This window comes from Lolium perenne, chromosome 3 (assembly GCF_019359855.2).
Source record: "Lolium perenne isolate Kyuss_39 chromosome 3, Kyuss_2.0, whole genome shotgun sequence".
Classification (NCBI taxonomy): Eukaryota; Viridiplantae; Streptophyta; class Magnoliopsida; order Poales; family Poaceae; genus Lolium; species Lolium perenne.
The window spans coordinates 307,049,750-307,075,338 of record NC_067246.2 but is presented as its reverse complement, the minus strand read 5'-3'; the positions used below and the strand labels follow the sequence as shown (position 1 = coordinate 307,075,338).

The window sequence follows — 25,589 nt, the reverse complement described above, 5'->3', positions numbered from 1 at the left end:
ATTCTGGAGGCCCACCGTGGGGCCTGCGGCGTCTGGAGGCCGGAACCGGGAGGGTTCCGCCATGTGAAGCTACGACGACACCATCGCTGTGGGGCGCGTCCTTTACGCCGGAAACCTTCCGATCGTCCCTCTGGATGAGTGCTGGATTCCGGCCAAGACAAACCCCGTCAAGCTCTCCATCGTCCCAGTCGGCGGCATACACATCTTCATCGGCGAAACCGTCGATTCTGACGGAAACGCCCTAGTAAGTAACGCTGACGCGACCGCAGCTGAGCGGAACGCAGTCGCGAAGACCCGATCTGAGACGCAGGAACTTCCCAAGGAAGATTCCGCCTTAGATCTGGAAAAATCAAAACCCACCCAATCCGCCCCTGAGCAGGAAACAACGGTGGAAGACCAATGCAGATCCGCCTAGGTCTCTCAGGTGTTAGAGAAGCAAAGGTGTCACTTCGTACACTTCTTGGCCCATACCGCCGGAACCGCCCCTCAAGAAGCCGGAGCTGGTCCCGAGCAGGTCGAGGCACCGGAAAATAGCATCGCTCCGGATCAGCAGGAGGCTGTCGGAGAAAGCAATGCTCCGGGCGAAGAGTCAATTCTGGGTAGCCTAAGCCCAATTTCTGGGGATGCCCCCTCCATGAACACCGAAGAGTTCGATCGCAAGGTATCGGAGCTCGGATATGGTGAACAGTCTGAAGTTGAATCCGTCCAGCCTAAACAGGTTCTTGCAACTTTGGCGGCGCTAGACCAGCGACACTCTGATGGTAACACCCACTCCGATCCACAGCCATCCCACGCAGGATCTCCGCTTTCGCGGGAACGACCGCGTAGGGAAGTCTTGTCCCCAGAAGAACTGGTTGAGCAAGCTGGCATGGATGCAGTTGCACGCTCTGATATCCTCAACAAACCTATCACTCCCGAGGACGCATTAAGTGCAGAAAGGCTAGAAGCTAAGAGACTGGAGATGTTGGCCACAGCCAAAAAGTTAGCCGACACCGCAGCCGCAGTGCTGGAAGAAAGGAAAGAAGCCGCGCACTTCGTGGAAAATTTCCACCAGCGAGAGCTTGAGGTTGACGAACAACTGGTAAAGGTCAAAGAGCTCCAGCAACACTGGAAAGACAAGGTCACCGAGCTTCAGCAGGAGGCCGATAAAATCAGGCGGGAGGCTATACCTCCTCGCAAGATTACCTTCGCAACCCCCACTGAGCAACAGCCACTCGCAACTCCAAAGGATAACATGAAGAAGGCTGCGGAGATCTTAAAGAAGAAGGACGAGGAGATTGATATCGACTACGTCCGAACGCTGGTTGCCTCAGCAATGAAGCAGCAGAGCAAGGCAGATACTTCGCGCAGGTTGGAGTCCAACCCAGAGTATTGCGTCTCTACTGCACAGAAGGACGCCTACGACAATCGCCATCTTGATGACGAATCGCGCACCGGATCTTCGGAACGCAGGAGGAGAACCAGAGAGCATCCAAATCCGATCCCTGTACCATCAAAGACACCTCTGTCAGATCCAAACAAGGGAAAAGATGCGATGTACTTTGGTAACAACAAGTACCGGAATCCGTCACCTCCACCTAGGGGATACCCGCGTCCTCCGCCACCTCGCCGTCGTAGTCCAGCCGGAAACACCAGACCCCATGGGCCAGGTGGAATCAATATCCGCGACAGCGTGGCACCCGAGAGGAACAGGAGCAGGGAGCGCACGCCGGAACCCCGTCGCAGCCGGAACAATGATCGTGAACCCGAGCCAAGGAGGAGCCGGAATGACGACCGCGAGCCGGAGCCCCGCCGGAGCCGGAACGACGGCGGCAGCCAGCACCTCGGTGATGGCAGCCACCGAAGCCGGAGTCAGCACCGTGAGGAGCGCGGAGAGTCTGTAGGCGGAAGCAAACGGTCAAACCGACCCCCTCGTAGGTCTCCCTCCCCACCACCTAGCGGTGGAGGCGGAGGTGGAGGCGGAAGCGGCGGTCGGAAATCTCGCTCTCGCTCAAAGTCCCCCCGCAACGGCCCGGGTGACGCACGGGAACGTCTTAACGAATACAGATCTGACTACATCGGCCCAAAGTGCTTCGTCAGGATCATCCGAGAGGAACCAATGCCAAGGATGAACCTCAAGCTACCCGGAAACCTAAAGACATATGATGGCACCGAAAGGCCGGACACCTGGGTGGAGGATTACTACAATGCTGTAACCTTCGCCGGAGGAACCCCTAATATCGCATGCCGCATGCTTCAGTTGTACCTTGTAGGTCCAGCCCGGATCTGGCTCAGTGACCTCGAGAGGAACTCCATCTTTTGCTGGTTCGACCTGAAGAATGCCTTCGAAAAGCACTTCAGGGGCACCTACAAAAGACCAGCCACGATAAGCGACTTACAGGCATGTATCCAGAAGAAGGGAGAAACATCAAGAAACTTACTCACCCGATGGCTGGCATGCAGGAACGAGTGTGAGAACGTCGATCACACCACGGCTATGCACACCTTTATAGGAGGATTGCAGCGAGGAGGGTTGCTGCGGCACAAGCTCACATGCTTAGCTAACGCAAATAAACTGACTCTGGATGATATGATATCCATTGCCAGTGATCATACTGCCGCCGATGACGACGCTGGTGGAGATCTAGCAGCCACAGCAATCCCCCTGCACCAGCAGAAGAAGAACCGTGACAACGGTAACAGTAGCGGCGGCAAGCGAAAAAATCCCCCTGATGACCAGAAGAGCGGCGGATCCGAGATGGTCGCCATGGCGTTCCAACGCGGAGGTCAAGGAGGCAGAAGAGGACGCGGCCGCGGAGGCGGAGCCGGCAGGGGCCAGCAGCGTGACGAAGTCACCGCAGCCGGAACCCGCGCCCCCCAAACATATGAAGAGTACAGAGACATGCCCTGCCTGGCCCACCTGGATCCGGCTACAGGGAAGTCCACTCACACCAATCGCAACTGCAAGTGGGTCAACGATCTAAAATCTGACCCGGAAGCAGGTTACAAGCGAGCCCGGAAGCACCGCCCACGCGGCAAAGGAGGCAAGGGCAAGAACAAGGATAAAGAGGAAGACAGTTCCGAGGCGATGGATGAGGATGATAACTCGCCGGATCCCAAGGCAGGGTCCGCAGGTAAATCCAATCCATTCGAGAAAAAAAGCGTGGGGGCTTACCACACTTTCCTCGGAACCCCAACAGTCCGCGCTACCAAGTCAGCTACCCGGATCTTGAACGCCACAGTTCCGGCTGTGCCGCAGTATGTCAGGTGGTCGGAAGTCCCGTGCACATTTGACAGGGAGGATCACCTGCCGTTGTGCCAAAAGAATGCTACGCCTTGGTTGTAAGTCCCCGCATAGACGGGTATGACTTCTCCAAGTGCCTCATGGATGGTGGAGCCAGCTTGAACATCATGTACCTGGAGACTCTAGAGCGGATGAACCTCACCAAGGAACAGCTCAAACACAGCAACACTGAGTTTCATGGCGTGGTTCCGGGTAAGAAGGCGAATTCCCTCGGCAGCATCACACTTCCCGTGGCCTTCGGCGATGTTCACAACTTCCGCGAAGAGAAGATCACGTTTGAAGTTGTGCCCTTCAAGAGCTCCTACCACGTCATCTTCGGCAGGCCCACCTACCACAAGTTCCACGCGAGAGCGTGCTACATCTACAACAAGCTCAAGATTCCGGGTCCTAAGGGTATGATTACCGTATCCGGAGACTACAAAAAGGCTCATGAGTGCGAGTTGGGCGAAGCCGCCTTCGCAGTCCGTGATATCCGGAGAAGAGCCTGAAAAGCTACGCAGCGGTGGATCCGACGTAAATGCAGACCACCAAGAAGCAGATCTCCGAACAGAAAAACTCCTTCAAGGCCGCGATAGAGACCAAGAAAGTCAACTTCAAGGAAGATGACGCTACCAAGCAGGTCTCAGTCGGAGCCAACATGGACCCCAAATAGGAAGACGCGCTCGTCGAGTTTCTCCGCGCTAACATGGATATCTTCGCATGGCAACCTTCTGATATGTCCGGAGTACCAAGGGAACTCGCCGAGCACTACCTCAACATAAACCCGGGGGCCAAACCGGTGAAGCAAGCTATGCGACGCTTTGGAGATAAGAAGCGCCGCGCCATAGGAATGGAATTAGCAAAGTTACTAGAGGCAGGTTTTGTAAGAGAGGTAATCCACACTGATTGGGTCGCAAATCCCGTCCTTGTACCCAAAAAGAATTCTGAAATACTAAGAATGTGCATCGATTACTCTGGCGTGAACAAACATTGCCCGAAAGATCCGTTTCCCCTGCCGCGCATTGACCAAGTCATTGATTCGACGGCAGGGGCGGAACTTCTATGTTTTCTTGATGCGTATTCCGGGTATCACCAGATCCGGATGAAGGAGTCTGACCAAGAGGCGACCTCATTCATCACCCCATTTGGCACTTACTGCTATGTTACTATGCCCTTTGGCTTGAAAAACGCAGGTGCCACCTACCAACGTATGATGCAGCGGTGCTTGAAGGACCAGATTGGCCGGAACGTACATGCCTACGTCGACGATATCGCGGTCATGACTCGGAAAGGATCCGACTTGATCAGCGATCTCACAGAAACCTTTGAGAATCTCCGTCGGTACAAGATGATGTTGAATCCGCTAAAGTGCGTCTTCGGCGTACCAGCTGGAAAACTCCTTGGCTTTATTGTTTCTAACAGGGGCATTGAAGTAAATCCGGAAAAAATCAAAGCAATTTTGTGCATAAAAAGGCCAACTTGTCTCAAAGATGTGCAACGGCTCACTGGTTGTGTCGCAGCAATCAGCAGGTTTGTTAGCCGTCTTGGCGAGAAGGCACTTCCCCTGTACAAGCTATTGAAGAAAACAGACAAGTTTGTCCTGGGACGAGGCAATGATGCAGCTCTTCAAGGGTTGAAGGACATACTCACCTCCCCACCTATCCTAGCAGCTCCAGGAGAGTCAGAGCCTATGCTCCTTTACCTGGCAGCTACCAACAGGGTCATCAGCCTCGTCATCGTGGTGGAACGACAGGAAGAAGGTCACGAATATGGAGTCCAAAGGCCAGTCTACTATATTAGCAAAGTCCTTACGGAGTCCAAACAGCGCTACCCGCACTTTCAGAAGTTAGCCTACGGAGTATTCCTAGGCAGCAGGAAGCTACGACACTACTTCCAAGAGCATCCAAAGAATGCCGTGAGCAAGGCTCCGCCGTCAACGATTCTCAACAACGCCGACGCAACAGATGCACAGCAAAATGGGGCATTGAATTATCCGCCTTCGACATCAACTACAAAGCTAGGACCGCGGTCAAATCCCAGGTCTTGGCAGATTTTATCGCAGATTGGACAGAAGCTCCGGACATAAGCTTGGAGCCGGAACCAGAGACATGGGTTATGCACTTCGATGGATCCAAGCAGCATCAAGGCTCAGGAGCCGGAGTCACCTTGAAATCCCCTACCGGAGAAGAATTGCAATACGTTTTGCAGATCCACTTCCAAGCTACAAACAATATGGCAGAATACGAGGCTCTACTACACGGACTGCGCATCGCTAAGGAGATAGGGATCAAGCACATAATTTGCTGCGGAGATTCCGACTTGGTGGCACAGCAGGTAGCCGGAACCTGGAACGCCAGAAATTCCGTCATGGCGGCTTACAGAGACGAAGTTGACGAGATCGCCAAGTGCTTTCTAGGATACGAAGTCAAATACGTCCGGAGAGACGATAACGCAGCGGCAGACATGCTATTCAAGCTCGGATCCGGCAGAAAACCAATTCCGCCTGGCATTTTCCTAGAGCACCTACGGATACCCTCGGTGAAGGGCGCTAACCCGGAAAACCCAGAGGTGGCAGTTTCTCCGGCTAGAGAGGTGATGGTTATCACTCCGGCTTGGACACAGCCTTTCCTGGACTACCTCATCGATCAAAAGTTGCCAGAGGACGAGGTCCTCGCACGACAGATCATCAGACGAGCAAGATCCTACACAATTGTTGATGGACAACTCTATAAACGAAGCGCAACAGGAGTGTTTCTTAGATGCGTCTCAAATCAAGACGGCATTGAGATCCTCAGAGAGATCCACGCAGGGGACTGCGGGCATCATGCCGCCCCCAGATCACTCGTTGCCAAAGCTTTTCGGTTAGGATTCTATTGGCTCACAGCTAAAGAAGATGCTGACAAGATAGTCAAGACCTGCCGAGGTTGTCAGTACTACGCAACTCAACCAAACGCCCCAGCCCAAGAGCTGAAGACCATACCTATCACCTGGCCGTTTGTGGTCTGGGGGCTCGATATGGTTGGTAAGTTAAAAAGATCATCTCCTGGCGGTTCTGAATACCTCTTGGTCGCTGTTGACAAGTTCAACAAATGGATCGAGGCAAAGCCAGTGAGAAAAGCCGACGGTGCTACGGCACTAAAATTTGTCTGCAGCCTCGTGATAAGATTCGGCATCCCACACAGCATAATCACAGACAACGGCACAAACTTCGCACAGGGAGAATTGAAGGATTATTGTGAGACAGTAGGGATTCGACTGGACCTTGCATCCGTGGCTCACCCACAATCTAATGGTCAAGTTGAAAGGGCTAACGGTATAATATTATCAGGAATTAAGCCACGCCTTGAAGAACCGCTGCGACGAGCAGCTGGAGCTTGGGTTGACGAGTTGGAAGCTGTCTTGTGGAGTTTGCGAACTACCCCTAACAGGTCAACAGGGTTTACCCCATTTTTCCTGGTATACGGATCCGAAGCCGTACTTCCCTCCGATATCATCCACGATTCACCGCGAGTTTCTGCCTATGATGAAGAAAGCTGGCCGACGAGGCCAGATGCCTATCTCTGTGGACTTGATCGAAGAAGCTCGGAATTTGGCTGACCAACGTTCCACCATATACCAGCAAAAGCTCCGACGTTACCATAGCCATCGAGTCCGGCATCGCTCGTTTATGGCCGGAGACCTGGTCCTCCGCCTTCGGCAGGTGAAAGACCATAAGCTCCAGTCTCCATGGGAAGGACCCTTCGTCGTTAGCAAAGTACTTCACAACGGATCGTACTACCTTGTTGATTTCCGAGAGCTAAAGGACAGACCTGCTAATTGGCACCGGAAACGCAAGCGTGAGGATCCGGATGACATCTACGACGAGACAGATCGCCCCTGGAACATCGCACAGCTACGTCCTTTCCACACTTAGCGTATTTTTTATGAGTTACAAACTCTGTAATAGTTATACATGATCAATGAAATAAAGCTTATGGTTCACTCTTTGAGTCTTTTACCTCCTTTACTTATTCATTTTTAGATCATGTATGTTTTCCGACTAAAACCGCAGAGCTGGATATTTCCGCCTAGGCGTGTATAAAAGTTGTGATTTTCAAAAATCGTCCTTTAGGACGTAAGCTTAAGTTTTCTGATTAAATTGTTATCTGTTGCGAACTCGTGGATTCCTAGTAGCGATTTCCGGCACCTATGCTTGGGGGCTTGTTTCCGCGGTTATTGACGGACTGCCATTGGGCTTCGTCGCCGCTGGCGAGTGTTTCCGGCTAAGGTCTTCCGGCTCGTGGAAGGTCAAGCGGGCAAGCCGGAAAACAACAAAGTCAGCACTTGCTTTCCGACACAAAACGAAACATGCACATAATTAAAAGGATAGCAGGATAAGTGTTTCCGCCCCATGCATAGTCGTTTCATTCCTAGCTACTTAAGAATTTAAAAGTCTTATTACAAACCCACTCCGGGGCCAAAATGATGCATCATTGTTTAATGTTTCACAGGTCTCCTACTCGGAGGAATGTTCTTCCTCTGAGGCCACGTAGGCGGAGCCGTCACCAGCATCGTCTTCGGAACCAGGGCTGGAATCTTCTTCGGAAAGCTCACCGCTCAATTCGGGGGCTACCTCATAGTACTCTTCCTCAGCGTCTTCCTCCTCAATTTCCGCGTCAGAGAAACCCTCGGGAAGATCGGATTTCTGGTACCAGAACGAGTGGTTTACTCGTCCGACAAAGAGCCGATCAAACCCTTGGGTCTCCGCCAGCAGGGACCGCATGTTGGTACCCTTAGGGGTGTCGCGTGCAATTTCCGTGAAGCTCATGGAGGGGAAGTGCGCTTTGCAGGTGGCGAGCACGAGGGAAGCGACTCCGCGAGCGGAAGACTCTTGCCAGTCTTTAATGAGCTCTGGCACCTGCTTCATTAGCTTCGTCATAGTGTCAACCACCATAGTCTTGGCCTGTTTCAGGGATAAGGACTTGGCGATTCTGCGACATGCTGCAAGTAGCTCGTCAATGGAGCTCCGCGCTTCATCGTATGCCTCCGCCCTCGAAAGAGCTGACTCCTTGGTCCACTCGAAGCCGAGACTCGCTGTGGAATTGATGGTCAGATTTTCCGCGGGCGTAGCAATATATGAAGAAGTCGGAATTATAACATGAAAAACGCTTACGGAAGATCAGTTTGTCAATAGCTTCTGCCTCCGCCTCCTGAGCTTTATTTTTGGCCACCAAGGATGTTACCCTGTGCTGGCTCTTCTTAAGTTTTTCAGTGAGTTCCGCCAGGTCACGGGTGTGCTTTTCAGAGAGTTCCTTCCTCGCCTGATTTTCCTTCTCAGAGGATTCACTCATAAAGGCCTTGAGGGATTCGTTCTCCGGTTCAAGCACCTGGACCTTGGCGGATAGCTCATCGAAGGTGGAGTGCTTGGCAGTTTCTTCTGTAGGCGGAAAGTTGCACATATTATGCATCCTGAACAGTTATATCAGCACAAGAAATCAAAACCCGGATCTCGTACCATGAAGGCGGGTCTCAAGAAGCTGGATAGCCTTTTGGCTGTTTTCCGCGTTCTGACGCAGCCCTTCGATCTCCGTTATCTGCTCCAGCACGTGAACGCGTAGATCTTCGTGCAATTTCCGCGTGGTCTGAGAAGCAGAGAGGAGTTAGTCGGATATATAAAATCTTGGGGGCTGGCGAGGAATTCAAAGTCTTGGAGGTTTAAAATTTTAAATTTCCGCCTAAGGTACATCTTGAAGAAAGCATCGGCTAACACATGTTACACGGAAATGTCTCACCCAATGCTTGGGGGCTAGTATTACCTGCCGCACTTCCTTGTGCTTGGCAAAAAACACCTTCAGATCGTCCTCCAGGTCCGCGAGCTCTCGCATCTCCTCGTCTGGCTTCCCCCAAACTTTGTTCAGCATGGCGAAAACTTCCGCGTGGCGTTGTGCGAGGGTAAGCTTTTGCAAAGACTGAGTTGGTCGAGGGTCGACCCGAATCACGTTGGTGGCTTGAATGAGCTTTGCCTTCTCCTCATATTCTTCTTCTGTGGGCTCCGCGAAAGTGGCGCCTGGTTGATCTTGCGGAGGAGCAGGCGAGGAGGCACCTTTGGCGGAATCGCCGTGGTCAGCGGGATCTTCCGGAAGGTCATCAAGATTGATGACATCCTTGGGATCCGGTTTGGAGGCAGACGAAGCTTTGGGTGGGACTTCCACCTCAGGAGTAACAGGAATGGAGGCCGGAGACGGCTTGGTGATCTTCTTTGATGCAGGCTTGGGGGGCTGGCTTCCGGAACCTCTGTAGCGAAAAAGAACAAAGTATAAGCATTGAAGTATGTGCTATATAACAATGACAGAGGGATTCGGAAATCAAGCACTCACCCGGAAGGCTTGAAGAAGTGACGCATGCTGGGTTGGGCTTTATTGCTGGTATCAATAAGTTTGAGGCGCTTTTTATCCGCCTCCGCCTTCCGAGTAGCCGCAGTGCTAGGCACTTCGCGGGCGCGTTTGGTTGGGGAGCTGGAGGGAGCCACCTTCTTCCTCTTAGAGGGGCGCGGAGCCTCAGGAGCTTCCGCCTCCGATGCGGCCTCTGGATCCGCGTTACCCGTAGAAGGGACGCGGACAAGGGTTCCGAGCTCGCTTTCCTCGAGGGCCTCAAGCTAAAGTGCAGAGCCAACACTTAGAAAAAATTGAGTATGAAAGAAACAATTAATAGGACAAGTTAGCGTACCGCGGTTCCGGAACCGCTGGTGTAGATGTCCCTATTACACACGTGAACGTGAAGTTCACGCGGAATCTTGATGAGGAGCCGGATCCTCTTATCGATGGCGTCGGCGGAAAGGTTATCCTTTGTGGCGCGCATTGGGTCCTCGCGCCCTGTGTACTGGAACATCAGGCGGTCCCTGTGTTGGAGCGGCTGGATCCGCTTGGTGAACCAGGAGAGGGTCAAGTCCTTCCCTGACAGCCCCCCCTCTGTTAGCTTGCAGATCCGCCTGACGACGCGCGTGTGAGTCGGGGCGACTCGGAGAGGTGGGGCGGTGCGACCATGCCGGAAGCTCGGTGGCGGGGCAGTTCTTGAATGGCGGCAATCTCCTTTTACTCGCCGGGTCGGAGACGTCCTTCAAGTAGAAGAAGCCCCTGCACCAACATCGCGGATTCGTGGCGGTCGGTATGGGGGTAGACGCGACCCGGGCGGATCATGAAGGTGATGGATCCGCATGTTGCTAGCTCGGTGGACTGCTGGATCCTCTCCTTCTTGACAGTGAAGTAATATTGGAACAGGGAGAGCTCGGGAGTTACCCGGAGATGGCCCTCACAGAGGGTGACGTGATTGCTGATCGCAAGCACGCTGTTCGGAGAAATGTTATGGGGCTGGAGCCCATAAACCTTCAGGATCTCCAAGAAGAAGTCCGAAGGCGGAAATGAAAAGCCCCGCTCCACCAGTGCTTTCGTCAGCACCATCTCATTGTCCTCCGGAGCTGGAGCTAAGGCGTTCGGAACTGACCTCCAGCTTCCGGGTTGCAGGAAGCCTTCCGCCTCGAGGTTTTTCAGCTCCATCTCAGTGGTGGTACAGGGCCACCATTTTCCCTTGGCGTCAGAGTCTCGCTGACGAGCCTTCGACTTTTTGGCGGCGATCTCTTCCGCCTTGTGCTCCGCCTGATCCGCCCCGGAGGCTTTCTCCGGGTTAGCGGAAGTCCCTTCAGCCTCCTTGCCGGAATCTTTTGAAGGATCCAGCCTGACTGGGACGAAGGGCGGAGGGGCGGAGGAGAGTGGGGTTGCCAAGATGGGTTCAGAGGTTGGAGGCGGAGTCGTTGAAGACATCTGAAGAAAAGACATTGGCGGAAAACATTCTTTAGTCGGATCCAACGTCGTCAACCTAACGTTCATCCCTACCGACTACGGCGCGAGAACGAAGCTCGAGAGCTCACCGTGATGGGGTCCGCGGTGGTCGGAGTCGCCGGCGACGAGGTTTTTGCGCGGTGGCTCGCTGAAGTTAAGAACAGGACGAACTCCGTGCGGCGGCGAAGCAGCTCCGGCGAAACTCCGGCGAGATTCCGGCACGGCGGAGAGAAAGCTCGAGGCGGCGTTTCGCAGAGAGGTAGAAAGGGGGGTGAATGAGGATTAGGGGTCGACGGCGGATATTTATAGGCCGGTGGGACGAGATTCGTGCTCCGCATCCTGTGGTCGGAACGCAAGCATCGCACCGCTGGATGCGTGACACGTGTCCCAAACCTTAAACAGTAAAAATGGCTAGAGATAAGTTACCGCGCAAATCGCGCGAAAATGGCGCCAGAATTGGCGGAACCATTTGAGTCTTTTAAGATTCCGGGTAGTTGCGTGAAGATAAGTTGGCTCTCATTCGCAAGCAGGGGAGTAATCCGGAAATGTATTTCGAATCATCGATGGATGAAGTCCCGCAGAATGGGAGCATTTTCCGACTAAAAGTTGGGAAAAGAAGAAAATGTGAAGTTGGAGTTCTTCAAGTTTCTCCGCGTTACCAATATTGTCGGAGACCATGATGGACTAGCGAGGCGGGAACAGCAGGCGAAACTCGGAGAACTCTGGGGGCTACTGTTGTGGGTATACTTCATGGGTGTACCATCGACAGTGCCTAGATCCGGCAAGCCCGGGTGGCCCACAGATGGTGATGTGGCATGTGGCCCATCGGGCGGCCCAGTTGCTGTTGATATTGACGGATGATGTCCGGCCCAGGAACAGGGAGCCGGATCCGACCGACCTTGAGGAGGAACCCGGATCTACGACGGCCCATTAAGGAACCCGGATCCGGTACGATGAAGAGAGGAGGGCGGATCCTTGACGTACACGGCAAGACATTGTACCGTAGTTAGGAAACCTGTATCCGGGTAGGACTCTCCATGTAAACCCTAGATCCGTGCGCCTTTATAAGCCGGATCCTGGGAGCCCTAGGGGCAGAACAACAACTCATTGTAACATCGCGAAAGCGCCCAGATAATTCCAGACAAGCAGCAGTAGGCCCTGTCATCGAGCAGGTGTTCCGAAGCTGGGTAAATCGCGCACCACCGTCCCGAGTGCTCTCCGCCCTATGGCCCCTACTTCTTTTCCCCCTCGTGAGGATCCCTCCTCCGAGGTACCGTCGAATAGGCAACGACAACGCGGAAACAACGCCGCACGGCGCGCACCATTGAACCTGACGCACGAATAAAAAGCCCGGCCAAGACCACGCCGGCAGCGCGTCAACTCCGACTGGAAGCACCACCGCCTCTCCTTGTAGCACTTGTACGTCGTCCTTGCAGCACCGCCTCCCACCGATGGAAGCATCGTCGTCCACCTATGGCATCACCACCGCCTGCACCGGTAGCACCACCGCCACCGCTTGCAGCAGCCGACCTTTGCAGCTCCGACGTCCGATGTTTGCAGCTCCGGTGGCCTGCGTCCCCAGCAGCTGCTATCGGCCTTTGCAGCTCTAGCGGCCGGTCATTGTAGCTCCGACGGCCGGTGGCCGGCGTCTGCCACCGCTTGCAGTAGTTGGCCCTTGCAGCTCCGACGTCCGGTGTTTGCAGCTCCGGCGGTCGGCGTCCACAACTGCTGCTATCGGCGTTTGCAGCTCCGGCGGCTGGCGTCCGCCACCGCTTGCAGCAGTCGCTATCGGCCTTTGCAGCTCCGGTGGCCGGCCTTTGTAGCACCAGCGGTGGGCTCCGCCGCCACCGACCGGACTCGTGGTACGCAGCAGTGCCACCTCCCCTTGTAGCAGCTACCGCCGCCGCTCGAAGCAACGCATGCCTTCTGTAGTAGCATCGGCAGCCTTGCCTTGTAGCACCTCCGTGGCTCCGCCTCCCCTTGCAGCAGCTACGGCCGCCGCTCAAAGCAGCGCCGACCTGCTGTAGAAGCACCGGCGTCCTGCCTTGTAGCACGGCCATGGCATCGCCTCCCCTTACTGTAGCAAGGTTGACCGCCTGCAGAGCCGTCTCCCTCTTGCTGCAGCAGCACCCCCATAAAAGCCATTCCTAACTCCACCACACCGCCGGCGGGCAGCATCTGGCTGGATTTCTTGACCGCGAGCTACCGCCGGCTGTGGCGGGAGGAGAAGGACGTGGCCGCCGGCGGGAAACCGGGGCAATCGCTCTCTAGGGAAATCTATGGGGACGGAAAAGATTAGGAAAAGACAGTTGGGAAAGAAAGAAGACACAAGGAGAAGATAAGGGCATCTCGAGCGGGCGCGACACATTTAAATGTCCGCGAGCGTCCGTTTGCATCGCATTGCGGACGCTAAAATGACCGTTTTTGTCCGCGCGTCCGTTTGCGTCTTGGGGCTACTCCGGCGGGGCGACGCATTTTTTCTTTTTTTTCCTCTTCTCCATTTAAAGATAGTTTCAAATATTACATTTTGAAACATGATTTTACACAAACTAACACATAGTTTGGAACATGGTTTACACAAACTAACACATAGTTTGAACCATGGTCGACACAAATATATTTTTTTTTTAAAAAGAAGCCAGTTGTGTTGATTTTCGTATGTTCGCTGTCAAGAAAGAACATTCGAGGACACACCCAGTCACCCAAACTGGAAAATCCAGCGGGAGGAGATGGTGCCCTTGTTGGTTCTACCGAGGAAGAACATCCAGAAACCTCGACTACTGGCTTCGTGTGGCTCGTAGCCAGATTCGCTGCAAAGAAAGAACACTCTAAGTTCTAACTATCGGTGTCCGAGCCGGATTCGCCGGTGTGGTAGTGCCTGCGGCAGGCTGTGTCATCGAACACCTTGACGATCATCTCGCCGTCCCCTTCGTAGAGGAAGGTGAGCTGACAGCCGGGCTCGAGCGCGAGGTCACGGGCGAACTTGTCCCACCCCGTGTGCAGGTACATCTTGCCCTGCCCGTCGAACAGGACCTCCACGGTCCAGCGGCAGAAGTTGCAGCTCCCGTAGCTGCAACTGCGCCGGCTCGACGCCGTCGACGAACTCGGCGAACTTGTCCGGGAGCCGCTTGATGCCGAGTGGGTCGTCGTCGATGAGGATGAGGAACTCGAAGCAGCGCTCCTCCTGCGAGGACGAGGAGGGCGCAGGCGACGGCGAGCGTGGGGTCGTAGCTGCTCCACCACGGCGGCCCCTGCCCCGGCCACGGGGGCGCCCAGGGCCGCGGCCTCGACCGCCTCGCCGGCCACCATGACCGGCCATGGACTTCCTCGCGGGCCTGGATGCGTCGCAGTAACACCTAGGCGGCGCTACAGTCGAGCTTTGTGGCGGCTAGGGTTTCTTTGGAGGAGTGGATGAGGAAGAAGAACGCACACCCTTTTTATATAGGCCGGAGGCATGCGGTGGCCGCGGGAGGCATGGCGTCGCCATTAACGTGGTTGGCGGAGGTGGGCGGCCGCTCGGCAGCCGAGGCATCGCCACTAACGTGCCGCAGAGTGCCGAAGCGACGCAGCGGCGCAGTCGCTGGCGCATTTGAGAAGACGCATCGACGCAGGGTCGCAAGGTCGCTGCCAGGCGGGCCCGACGAAACGTCCGCCAGACGCGAGCGGACACTTTCCGAACATCCGCAGAGACGCATCCGAGGCGCATATTTGGGCCAGGTCTGCGTCTCCGCGGACGGCCCGGTCACTTTGCGTCGCCCCGCTGGAGGTGGTGCCAGACGCATTTTCGGTCACGGCGGACGAAAACGGTCGCTCAGCGTCCGTTTGCGTCGCGCCGCTAGAGATGCCCTAAGTATGAGAACATGGTGGGACCCACATGATTTATAGCGTTCTGGGACACGGGTCGCGCGGTCGACCCGGAGGTTGTAATCCATCGCAGCCTCCGCCTGTATAGATGCATTTTCCGTCTGTGAATTCCCAGTTGATTGCCACGTCAGTCCGTAACATTAATTTCGTAAAAAATATTCCGTAGTTGTAGGATTACTCTTTTTACCGGAACCGGCACCTACCGATGTAGACTTCACTGTTGATTCATTCTATAATTATTAAGATGATTCGTAGATGTCTAAACTATGGATGTGGAACTTGCATAAGTGGGATAAGACTAGTCACAATGCATAGTATCATATAGAAGTATCATGCGTATGATACTACTACATGTTACTATCTCCACAATGCATGATATCATATACTAATATCATAGTCTCTATATATTAATTGTTTTGTAGAATCTCAATGCAAATATATGTATAAGATTTACTTGACATTAATTTTTCTAGTAGTATGTGCTATGATACTAGTATCCCCTCTCTCATCCTTAATTGCACTGCCACATCAGCATTTTGCATGCATGGAATGCATGATACTACCTATGATACTCCCATTGTGGGTAGTCTAATCAAATCCAGATTTATTAAGAAGAAAAAGTACAAAATAATATAAAAATCAAATAAAGTCAATGCCAAGTATCCACTTATATCACCTCTACATGCTTGCTCTCACCGGCACCGACAGGCACTGGGTCGGGTAGAATTCCCGGGCTGCAGTGAGCATGCGCACGAACTCGTTCAAGTCACGGTGGGAAGTCCCGCCCTTTGCCACCGCATCTGCCAGCTTCCGGCTGAGTTCCAACGCGCGCTGCCTCATAGGGGCCCCCTCCTTGTCGACGACCTTTGCGGCGATGATGTTGGCCATCTGTACAGAATCTGGCACGGTGTCGCCGCCCTCCGCAACAGGCACGGCCACGCCTGCCTTGGCGAACTGCCATGCGTTGGTGAACTGGTCGGCGGCCATAGGCCAAGTGAGCATCGCCACGCCGGCCGCAGCCGCCTCGAGCGTTGAGTTCCAGCCGCAGTGCGTGAGGAACCAGCCCACGGCTCGGTGGCGCAAGATCTCCGCCTGCGGCGCCCACTCGCGGATCAACATGCCCCGCGAGGCCGTAGCCGACTCGAACCCCTCCGGCAGCACGGTGCCGCTCGTCACCACCCACACGAATCCGGCGGAGCTCCGCTCCAGGGCGTCGGCCAGGCACGCCATCTGCGCCGGTGACATCACGTGCTGCGACCCAAAGCAGACGTACAGGATGGATCCGTCGTCGAACGCGTCCAGCCACGCGGCCACCGCCGACGACAGCGCGGGTTTCTCGCCAGATTCGATGTCGTCGCGACCGCGAACGGCCTCCGCCAGCATGCCCACCGCTAGCACCCGCTTCCGCATCAGGTCCGGGAGCGGACGGTCGTGATCCAGTAACGCGGGCTCGAGCTCCGAGAACGAATTTGCCACGAAGAAGGAGCTCTCTAGGTTCCACAGGAAGATCTGCCGGATCGTCTCCGACACCTCGTCGCCGCCGCCGGCCACGTGTGTCCGGAACAGCCACGACAGGTGGCGCCAAGGGAAGCTAGGCGAGCCTGGCACGTCCGGAAAGGTGACGGTCTCGTCGTCGTCGTCGGGGCGGCGCCTCGTAGGCATGCGGCGCCAGAGGTAGTGCGACGTGGCGAGGTAGTGGACGCTGCTGGGCGAGAAGGCCACGTGCGGCACGCCGAGCTCCTCGGCGATCGGAACAGTCCACCCCGTGAACATGTCGGAGACGATGGTGGTGACGCTGCGGTGGCGGGGCTGAGCCTTGCACCAAGAGAGGAGAGGCGCCGAGAGGGCGGCCAAGGAGGCCGTGAACGGCCGGAAGAGGGATGGAGGGAGGTCCTTGGTGTTCTCGCCGCAACCGTCCGGGAGGAGGGGTGAGGAAGGGAACGGCAGCACCACCGTGCCGACGGACGGGCATGATGCCGTCAGGTGTCGCACATTGCCTGCCGTGAGGGCGACGGTGATCGTGAGCCCCCGAGCCTCGAGCAGCGCCGCGAGGTCGAGGAGCGGGAGCATGTGCCCTTGCGCTGGGTACGGCACCACAAGCACGTGCGGCTTGCCATCGCCGGCGTTGCTTTCTGTTGTTGGTGGTAGTGTGTCCATGGACAATGCCACAGCCAAGGGCGAGCAGCCGGGCAGGTGCAGCAGATCTGAGAAGGGAGGAATACTTATTTAGACTGGTCACAGTCTGGCGATATGATATAGTACCATGGATATAATAATGTTGGATGAAACTATCTTTATAATACACGATATTATGTATTAGATTTATTGATTCATAAGTTGTTAATGCAAAGTAGTGTACAAGATCTATTTGACATTAATTTTTTAAATTTTATATGTGCTACTATATGATATCTATACCTATGATACTAATATGATCTCTCGTTATTAATTACGATGATAGTCTTTTGCATTATACTATCTATAACACCTCACTAGTTGTACATGAGAACCTCGTCACCCATGCACTACAACAAAAGCTTCATAGAGGTTATTACGCCGTGCAAATTTTAACGTCTCATGTACAATTTCCATGTCAGAAGGGTGAGCGTACAAGTGCAATTCTATGCACACCACAAGCCATGCCAGACTCGTACGAGACTGCATATATGGAACATGGGGGCATGTGAACCCACTTTTTAAAAAGTTTTGTTTGTGATGTTAAAACATGTTTTAAAAATCGAAACACAAAATGATTTCCCAGATGATCTCAAATATGTGCCCTGGACATGAGTTTCGTGACGAAAAAATCTTTTATTTTGTCTCGGCAAAAAAGTGAAATTTTGCAGGGCTATATAACAGTATATATGTGACGTATTTTTGTTTTTTTTAGATTCTGAAATAAAAAAATTGGTTTCTACGCGAAAACTTTCTACGCACACATGGAACATGCGTACGTACCCGGATATTTTTATTTCAGATTTTTTTAACATTTGGAAAATGCATTTCCAACTAGGGTTCACATGCACCCAAGTTCAAACCGGACTTTTGCAGACTCGTACCCCTTTGTTACCGTCTGTGAGAGACACACGATTAGGATTTTTCCCGTCTCCCACCGACGCTGCCACCGGTTTTTCTTGCCTCCTGTGGCCTTAGGGCTATGGAAGCGTGGTAGATCTCGATCCTTGTCGGTGAACTACTCTGGAAGGTCTGGTGGTGACAACTCCCTTAAGGTGGAATAAAGTGCAAAAAAATCTATGCACGTGGAATAAAGTAATTTAAAAATCTAGGTGATCTAAGATCAGGACATCGGCAGGCTTGTTTAGAAAAAAAACTATGCACACCAATGCACGAGTGGCCGACAGGAGTCCTACTAAGCATGTGTAGGGTGGACTAGTCTGTCGTCTAATTCCCACGAACCTAGCGCTGATGCAAAATTGAGATCTTACCACGTCGAAAAAGGAAAAGATTGAAGATCTTACTGGATGTGACCCGATACCATGTCTTATCTTTACAAGCTTGATCTCTCCGCGAGACGCTGCATGATTCTTAAGAGCATCTTCAGCCGCGTCTTCAAAACATTCTCTAAAGAGATTTAGATCATGCCAAACGAAAAATGTTCCCAGCCGCGTGCTTTAAAGGTCCTTTCCGTCCGGCACGGCTCAATACGGTGTTCGCCGCTCCTAGTTCGTTCCCGCTACACAGGGATGCCCCGGACACGCTGGATACAAGAAAATGCGAGGTGAGGATACGCGGGCCCGTCAGCGACTCATGAACGAAGCGTCGCAGTTTTGCCTTAATGGCGACGGAGGGGCATACGAGACGTCTCATCGGTGCTGCGCAGCCTCCACGCGTCACAGGCGTTCACACGCCACCGCGCGTTCCCGCGCTTTCTTCCCGCCGCTTCTAGCCTCTTCCCGCGCTATCTTCCCACCTCTTATGGCGACGCCGACGTCTATAAAAGGCCTCCCCCTCTCAATGGTAGCCACCACAACCGCCGACACCCCTTTCTCCGCCGCAAGCACGGCCCCACGTCGCATAAACACCGCCTGCTCAATGACGAACCGCCCCGGCGCCGGCCAGTTCCCTCCACCACCGTCTCCACCACCACCTTCGGCACTGCAGTTCGACATCGACCCGGAAGCTACGGAGAACGAAGCGTGGGAGGAGGTGGCGCTGGCGGACACCATAGCAGCTTTCGACGCCACCCCGGCAGAAGAGGTGCGGCATCACCGGGTGAAGGAAGAGGTGCGGCTGCGCCGGGCGGTGGCGCGTCAGCGGCGGGAGGCGGCGCAGGACTGTCAGCAATGGGAGGCGGCGCTGGCGGCAGTGGAGGCGGCCTGGGGGCGCGGGTGAATGCGTTGGCGGCGGAGGCAAATGCGATGACGGCAGCTGTGGTGGCGCAAATGGAGGAGGAGGACGAGGCGATGGAGGAGGAGGGCGACAACGACGACGATGGACCGTCTGAGGTGGCGGATCAGCATCGAGCGCTCGTCAAGTCCTTCGAGTCGCAGAAGAAGCTACATGACGACGACTGTGCCCGTGAAGACGAGCAGATTCGCCGCGCTGTCGAACTCTTCCTCCAGGCGGCGCAGGAGGGGAGGGCAGGCGACGACACGCTCATGGAGCACCAGCGTCTTCTCGTCACCCTCTGTAGGGAGAGACGGCGCACGGCGCAGAAGCTGCGGAGGAGGGGAGGCGACAACGGGGCTGGGTCGTCAAACGCACCGCCAGTAGGCTAGGGTTAGAGAAAATCTAGCGTTTTCATTTAAACTTGTAAGATATAATCAAATTTGAATGAAAACCTTTATTTTTATGCACTTTTATTTATTTGGGGGCGGTGTTTGGGGAACGCGGATGGAGAGCGACGTCCCCCAAATCGGCACGAAGAAAACACGTCTCCAAATTAACACTCGGTCCTACGTCGTTTAGGAGACGCGGCTGGAGATGCTCTAACACCCCTCTCTCCAAATCAGCGAGCGACCAACCAATCCGGACCGGCCTTCTCAAAATTTTCATTTGCCCGCATCCCTCAAGGGTAACACATAATAGGAGAGGTAATGTAAAATACTAACTTATACATTAGGTTGGGCCAAAAATCTCTCTCCAGCATGTCTTGTCTAGCTTGCTGATCTATATTGTTTGGGGATGATGTATATTTTGCCTCCATGTGATGTAAAAAACTAAAAATACATCACCTATGGGGTGATTGTCGTGGTATTGTTACGGCATATGCCATGGGGTGGCTTGAGTAGAGGAGAAGCGAGGCATGTATGGACGTCGACCGTATCCGGATGCGCGATTGGTACACAGCACATGGTGATGTACCCAGGTTCAAAGCCCTCACGGTGGAGGTAAAACCCCTACTCCTACATGTATGATGTATATGACAGTATATTGGTGTTACAGAGTTGCTCCGTGAGCTATCCAGAGGAGAAAGAAACTACTGTGAGCTGAGAGGAGCTCATAAGAGAGAGGGAGACAGGCCCAAGGGGCTGCTCCGGGCGTGCCTAGGCTGAAAGCCTCTCCCTAATGTGTCTTAGGCTGGTGCCATTGCGGGCGGTAGCGGGGGCGTTAACGGCGGCGATGGGGCGAGAGAGGGGCGGGAGGCGGGCGAGACGAGAGGGAGGGGCGCCGGCGGGGGCGCCCGGCGCTATCGCCCGCTCCCGCCCGCCGCCGCCCACGTTGGCGGCGAGAGCGAGGCGGGAGAGGGGCGAGAGGCGGGGCGGCGCGATGGCGACGCGGGCGAGAGGAGGGGCGAGAGGCGGGGCGACGCGGGCGAGAGGTAGAAGAAGACGACCTGGTCGGTTTTTTTTCTTTTTTTCTTTCCTTCTTTTATTCTTTAAATGTCAGTTTTTATTTTATTTTCTTTCCTTCTTTTATTTTCTTTCCTTTTTTTACTCTTTCAGTTCAAAATACAAACACAAGTACACACTTGTCATATAGGCTATTTAGAAAAACAAGAAACATAATTTGTATTTTTATTAATTATTATGTAATCGGTAACATTTTTAGTTGAATAATTTTCTTGCATTATTTTGAATGTCTACAAAAATTCGAGTGAAATAACTTAATGTGAAAAAGAAATGGTGATGTGGAGGAGAGAGAAGTGAGAGATGGCACTATAAACTCGATGCACGGTGACCGCAAAGGGTGAGAGTGGGGTGAGAGTGAGGGAAAAAGCTGACGTGACGGGTGAGAGTGAGGTGAGGCATTGGCACCAGCCTTATATAGTGGCACCTAGGGAACAGGTTAGCCCACGGGTACCGTACATGATTTAACTATTGGGATCTTGCACATTATTTGCTGCAGTGTCCAGTACAGGTATACTATTGCTCTCCAGGAGCATATCAATAGCCTGTACGCTGCATGATTCCATGTCTGATCGTTGTCTTGGCGTTGTCTCGATCGTACTCCTGCCAGAGGATACGGTGCTAGATCTTGATGTCTTTGTGCCTTGGATTCCTAGTACGTGAGCTGTTGGATGAAGCTGGTTGATGCCTGGACTCGTGAGGAGGATGGCCACACCCGGCCATGCACGTGGGGCTTCACTTAATCTCCATTACTTCAAGACTGTATCGCCAAAGGCTCAATTCTTGCATGAGTGTTCTTGGACTTCTCCATGAACATCACTTGGTCCTTCATGCATGCTCGATCTGTCACAATCTCATGGAATCCCTTTTTACTTCATTACTTGCTTTCGGACTTGGTCAACTATTTCTCAACTCATGAGCTCACCATAACCTTGTCTTGAATCCATATTTTTAATTCTAATTTTTTATTCTCACGATATATTGGTCCTCGATGGCTCAACACATAAGCCCAATCATGAACACTTTTGAGTTTCCCCAATGAATTACACATATCTCATTTCTTCATCTACACATGAACCTCATCGTGATTGTACTGGGTTCAATCAATGAACAAAACCCTCCTGACTTGAAGTTCCCTATGTTCACTTTCTAGTCCTCTGCATCATAGCATATTCGTTTCTTTAACTTAATGGTGTTCATGACTATTTTGACTTTGATTTGCATTCATTATCTAATTTGTCCAAAGGACTACATGAATCTCATATAGAACATTTTTTCATATATACATAAGGACTTTGATCGATATGAGTTTCAATCATTATCACAACTGAGTGTTTATATTTATCTGCATGACCTTCCTCCTTGAACCCATCAAATGGTCTTCATGTATCGCCTACGGAAAATCATTTCCTGTAACTAAATGAAATCATCAGTCCATTGGCATTGTCATTAATTATCAAAACAAAACATACATGATTGTCAATGCATGCACTACTAGAAATCCCCAGATTTCCGACGGTGTATCTTAATATCCGACGGCCCGTCGGCTAATACATTAATAACCGACGATAGCTTGAATGTTTGACGGTTATCACCAAACTCTCGGGTATAACTTTCAATAACCGACGGTATATTCAATTATGTGAGGGGGTATAACCAATTGTCGGTTATCCTACTGAATGGCCGACGGTTTGTAAGAATATCTGACGGTTTTGCTTTCACCGTCAGCGATTGGCTTTTATAGCCGACGGTCATACGGTAACTCTCGGCTATTCTTCACAATGGCTGACGGCATGAATGTACTGTCGGTCATAACTGGAGATATTTGACGGGAAATAGTAATAACCGACGATGACGTTAACCCTCAGAGATATGTTTCTATGGCCGACTTGGCTAAGCATGTGGTATGATGCATCGTGGCGGGCAACGGAGGCTTGCATTGCGTGGACAACAAGGAAATCATGTGACTGTGAGGAGCCCAGGGGATGCTGGTGGACGAGCTCATGGGTTGTGATGGCTCCGACTGGGGTTCCGTCGGTACACCATTGCGGTCGTGGCGGTAGAATGGTGGTGTTCGATGGGGCGAGCATTAGAATTATATATATATTTCGAACACCACTTTTCATATTTCTTAGATCATATTTAGAATTTAGGAAAAAGTGAAAGCCAATGAAATGCATGAAAAGGTTTGGATTATCCGAAGCAAGCACTACAATTTTGCATTTTTTTTTTGGATAGGATCGAGCTACAGATATACATTAGTACTTAAATATGCATTTTCCTTGTATTTGAAGGTATTTTTCTGCATATAGTTTACATTAGATTTATATCTGGTAAATATTTTCACCAACCCACCAATCTATTTCTTTATTTTTCACGAACGCGCTAATATATTCCTCTAATTTTTGCGCTCTTGCAATTTGGCAATTAAATTTCTCGCTCCTCACAGCTGGGCCCAACAGCCCAGGTACACACTAGTACTCCCTCCGTAAGGGTTTTACGTACTTCGAGAAAAAAATAAACGTTAACTTGGTCAACAAAATATAACATATATATCATAAAAGTTATATCATTGGATTCATATTCTCAAGAATTTTACAATCGTATAATTCTTTTAAGTAAATAACTTATACTTTTTCACCAATTTAATGATCAAATGTTTTTTCTTGAAGTGAGAAATATCCTAATAAACTGGTATGTACGTAATATATTCTCGTAACGTACTAACGTATTTATTCAGTGTGTTACTCAATTTATATTATATATATATCTGATAAATGATATTTTGGCGACGCACGCAGCGCGTCCATGCTCATATGTTCAAAGTTTATATAATTCTCACCACGCGGGAGATTTACGCGTGTCGACGAAAAACTAAACCGCGTGCTTATCTCGTCTGTGTGCTGCCCCCAATTTAAACCGCGTCCTTATCTTGTTCGTGCCCCTAATTTTCGCTCCACTAATCACGATCCCTGCCTTCCCCCTACGACCTCCAGAGATGACCTCGCCCTCGACCAACCTCCACACACATTCACACCAAGCCGAGGGGCAGGAGGCGAGCGGCCGTCAATGTCAAGGACTCTAGAAGAGGGCACTATTCCTCCAACACTTATCGCAGCACCGGCGTCTCATGCTCGAGGTCGGCGGAGCTGGTATAATTCTCCGTCCGTTGTTTGTCTCCTCTAAGTCTGTACTTCTCATGGTGCAGCAAGATCAGATCCATGGCGGATGGGTATTGGGTCTGGCACATGATCATCTTTTTCAGCTGCTAACCAATTGGCCTCTCATCTGTATCTACGTACATAGCTCAGGTTCATCCTTTCTAACTAGTACTAATCAATTGTTGTCTGATCTTCTAAATTGGAGCAGATTCCTGTTTGCACCAATTGGAGCCAATAGCCGTGGCGGCAGCGGCCACGACGACAAGATCAAGTCTTGCCAATCCTGGATTCTCGATAACTAACAAAAGCAGATTTATTTTGTAGTTCTCCTCTCCGACTCTCTCCATGTCTTTGTATTGGCTTCTCTCAGCATGTCTATTTCCGTTTCTCCATATGTAGGATGCGGTGACAACTACGTCAGCGAGCTTAGCAGGCCACCTGTGCGCGCCGGAGGCGGCCAGATCCGGAGCCACCGGAGGTTAGTCCTCCGCCGGCGGGAGCTGAGGCGTTATTAACCACCAATACCATGTATCACTGCGCCACGGGCTCGCCGTCGCTGCTTCTGGACTTGGACGCACTGGACTTGTAATTGCGATCACATTTTTGTGTAATTCTTGATTGCAATCCATGAAATCTCTGCAATGCTGAATATATTTAGTTGTCATCAATGTTTTTTTATTTCTTGGATGTATACGAAATCTTGGGAGACACCGGCTAGAACAAATGGAGATACAACAAACGTGGATTCACAAATCTTGGTGATATAATATATCAACAAGAGCTGAAATAAAGGAAGAGTGAATCAGAAAAACAAAATGAACAGACATTTTGGTTTTCCTATTTTAGATCGCTAGAAGTTTGGGAAGAGAAGTCCTTGACCAACCTTTCAAATATATAATGCGACCCAAATAGTAAATAATCACAGTAAACTGAAAGTTTATTTATCAACTCCGACGGGTTAAATGTACCGTGCACTATTACGAAAACTGACGGGATACATTTACTCTTGGATAATATATATCCTACGGGGAACTGTCGGCTATACCATCGTCAAGTTACTATGTGGTGGCTCGTGGCCATATCATGTCCGACGGCTCCCTGTGGGTTTATTACCGTGGGAAAAGATACTAGCCGACCGTACCGTCGGTTATGTCTGTAATGGCCGACCGAGCGTAGCCGACGGGAGATTGCCGACGGTGAACCGTCGAATATAAGTGTATCCGAGGGTAAAATAAAATACCCGACGGTAATTTAACCCTCGGCTAAAAGGGGATATCTAGTAGTGATGCTATAAAGGTTAGACCAACTAATGTGCAATATTAAGTGAATAATATTTACATTGATTTTAGCTAGTTAAGATATGCCAGGCCATACATTTTTTTAGCTCCATGATATATGTAGTGGTATGGCTTCCCTCACGGCCTTTTATTCATTTGTCGAAGTGACTTTATTGACTCAGTCCACTATGGAATTCATGGTTTGGGTTTCGTCGAGCCATCATTTAGCTCATTTGCTTCAAAATTCTTAAGAGAAATTTTAATTATAGCACTCCCAGACATGCCTTGCTATACCGCGGGGATGAGGCTTTCGAATTTTGATCTCTTCCGAGTGTGATATCATATGTCGATGTGTTGATCCTTCAATACCCAAAAGCACTACGGTACATCGTAAATCTAAC

General features: G+C 51.9%; 1 protein-coding gene and 1 long non-coding RNA gene across 2 annotated transcripts; one reads left to right on the top strand and one right to left on the bottom strand.

Moving 5' to 3' along the window:
* Positions 1 to 15,529: 15,529 nt before the first annotated feature.
* Positions 15,530 to 17,146, bottom strand: LOC127340239 (UDP-glycosyltransferase 89B2-like). Its single transcript, XM_051366012.2, has one exon. The coding sequence runs from the start codon at positions 17,095 to 17,097 to the stop codon at positions 15,619 to 15,621; it is 1,479 nt and encodes a 492-aa protein (XP_051221972.1). The 5' UTR covers positions 17,098 to 17,146; the 3' UTR covers positions 15,530 to 15,618.
* A 6,522-nt stretch (positions 17,147 to 23,668) lies between these two features.
* Positions 23,669 to 24,579, top strand: LOC127338822 (uncharacterized). The gene is made up of 2 exons (XR_007874515.2): positions 23,669 to 23,902; positions 24,120 to 24,579. It is a non-coding gene; the product is annotated as an uncharacterized lncRNA (long non-coding RNA).
* Positions 24,580 to 25,589: the final 1,010 nt, after the last annotated feature.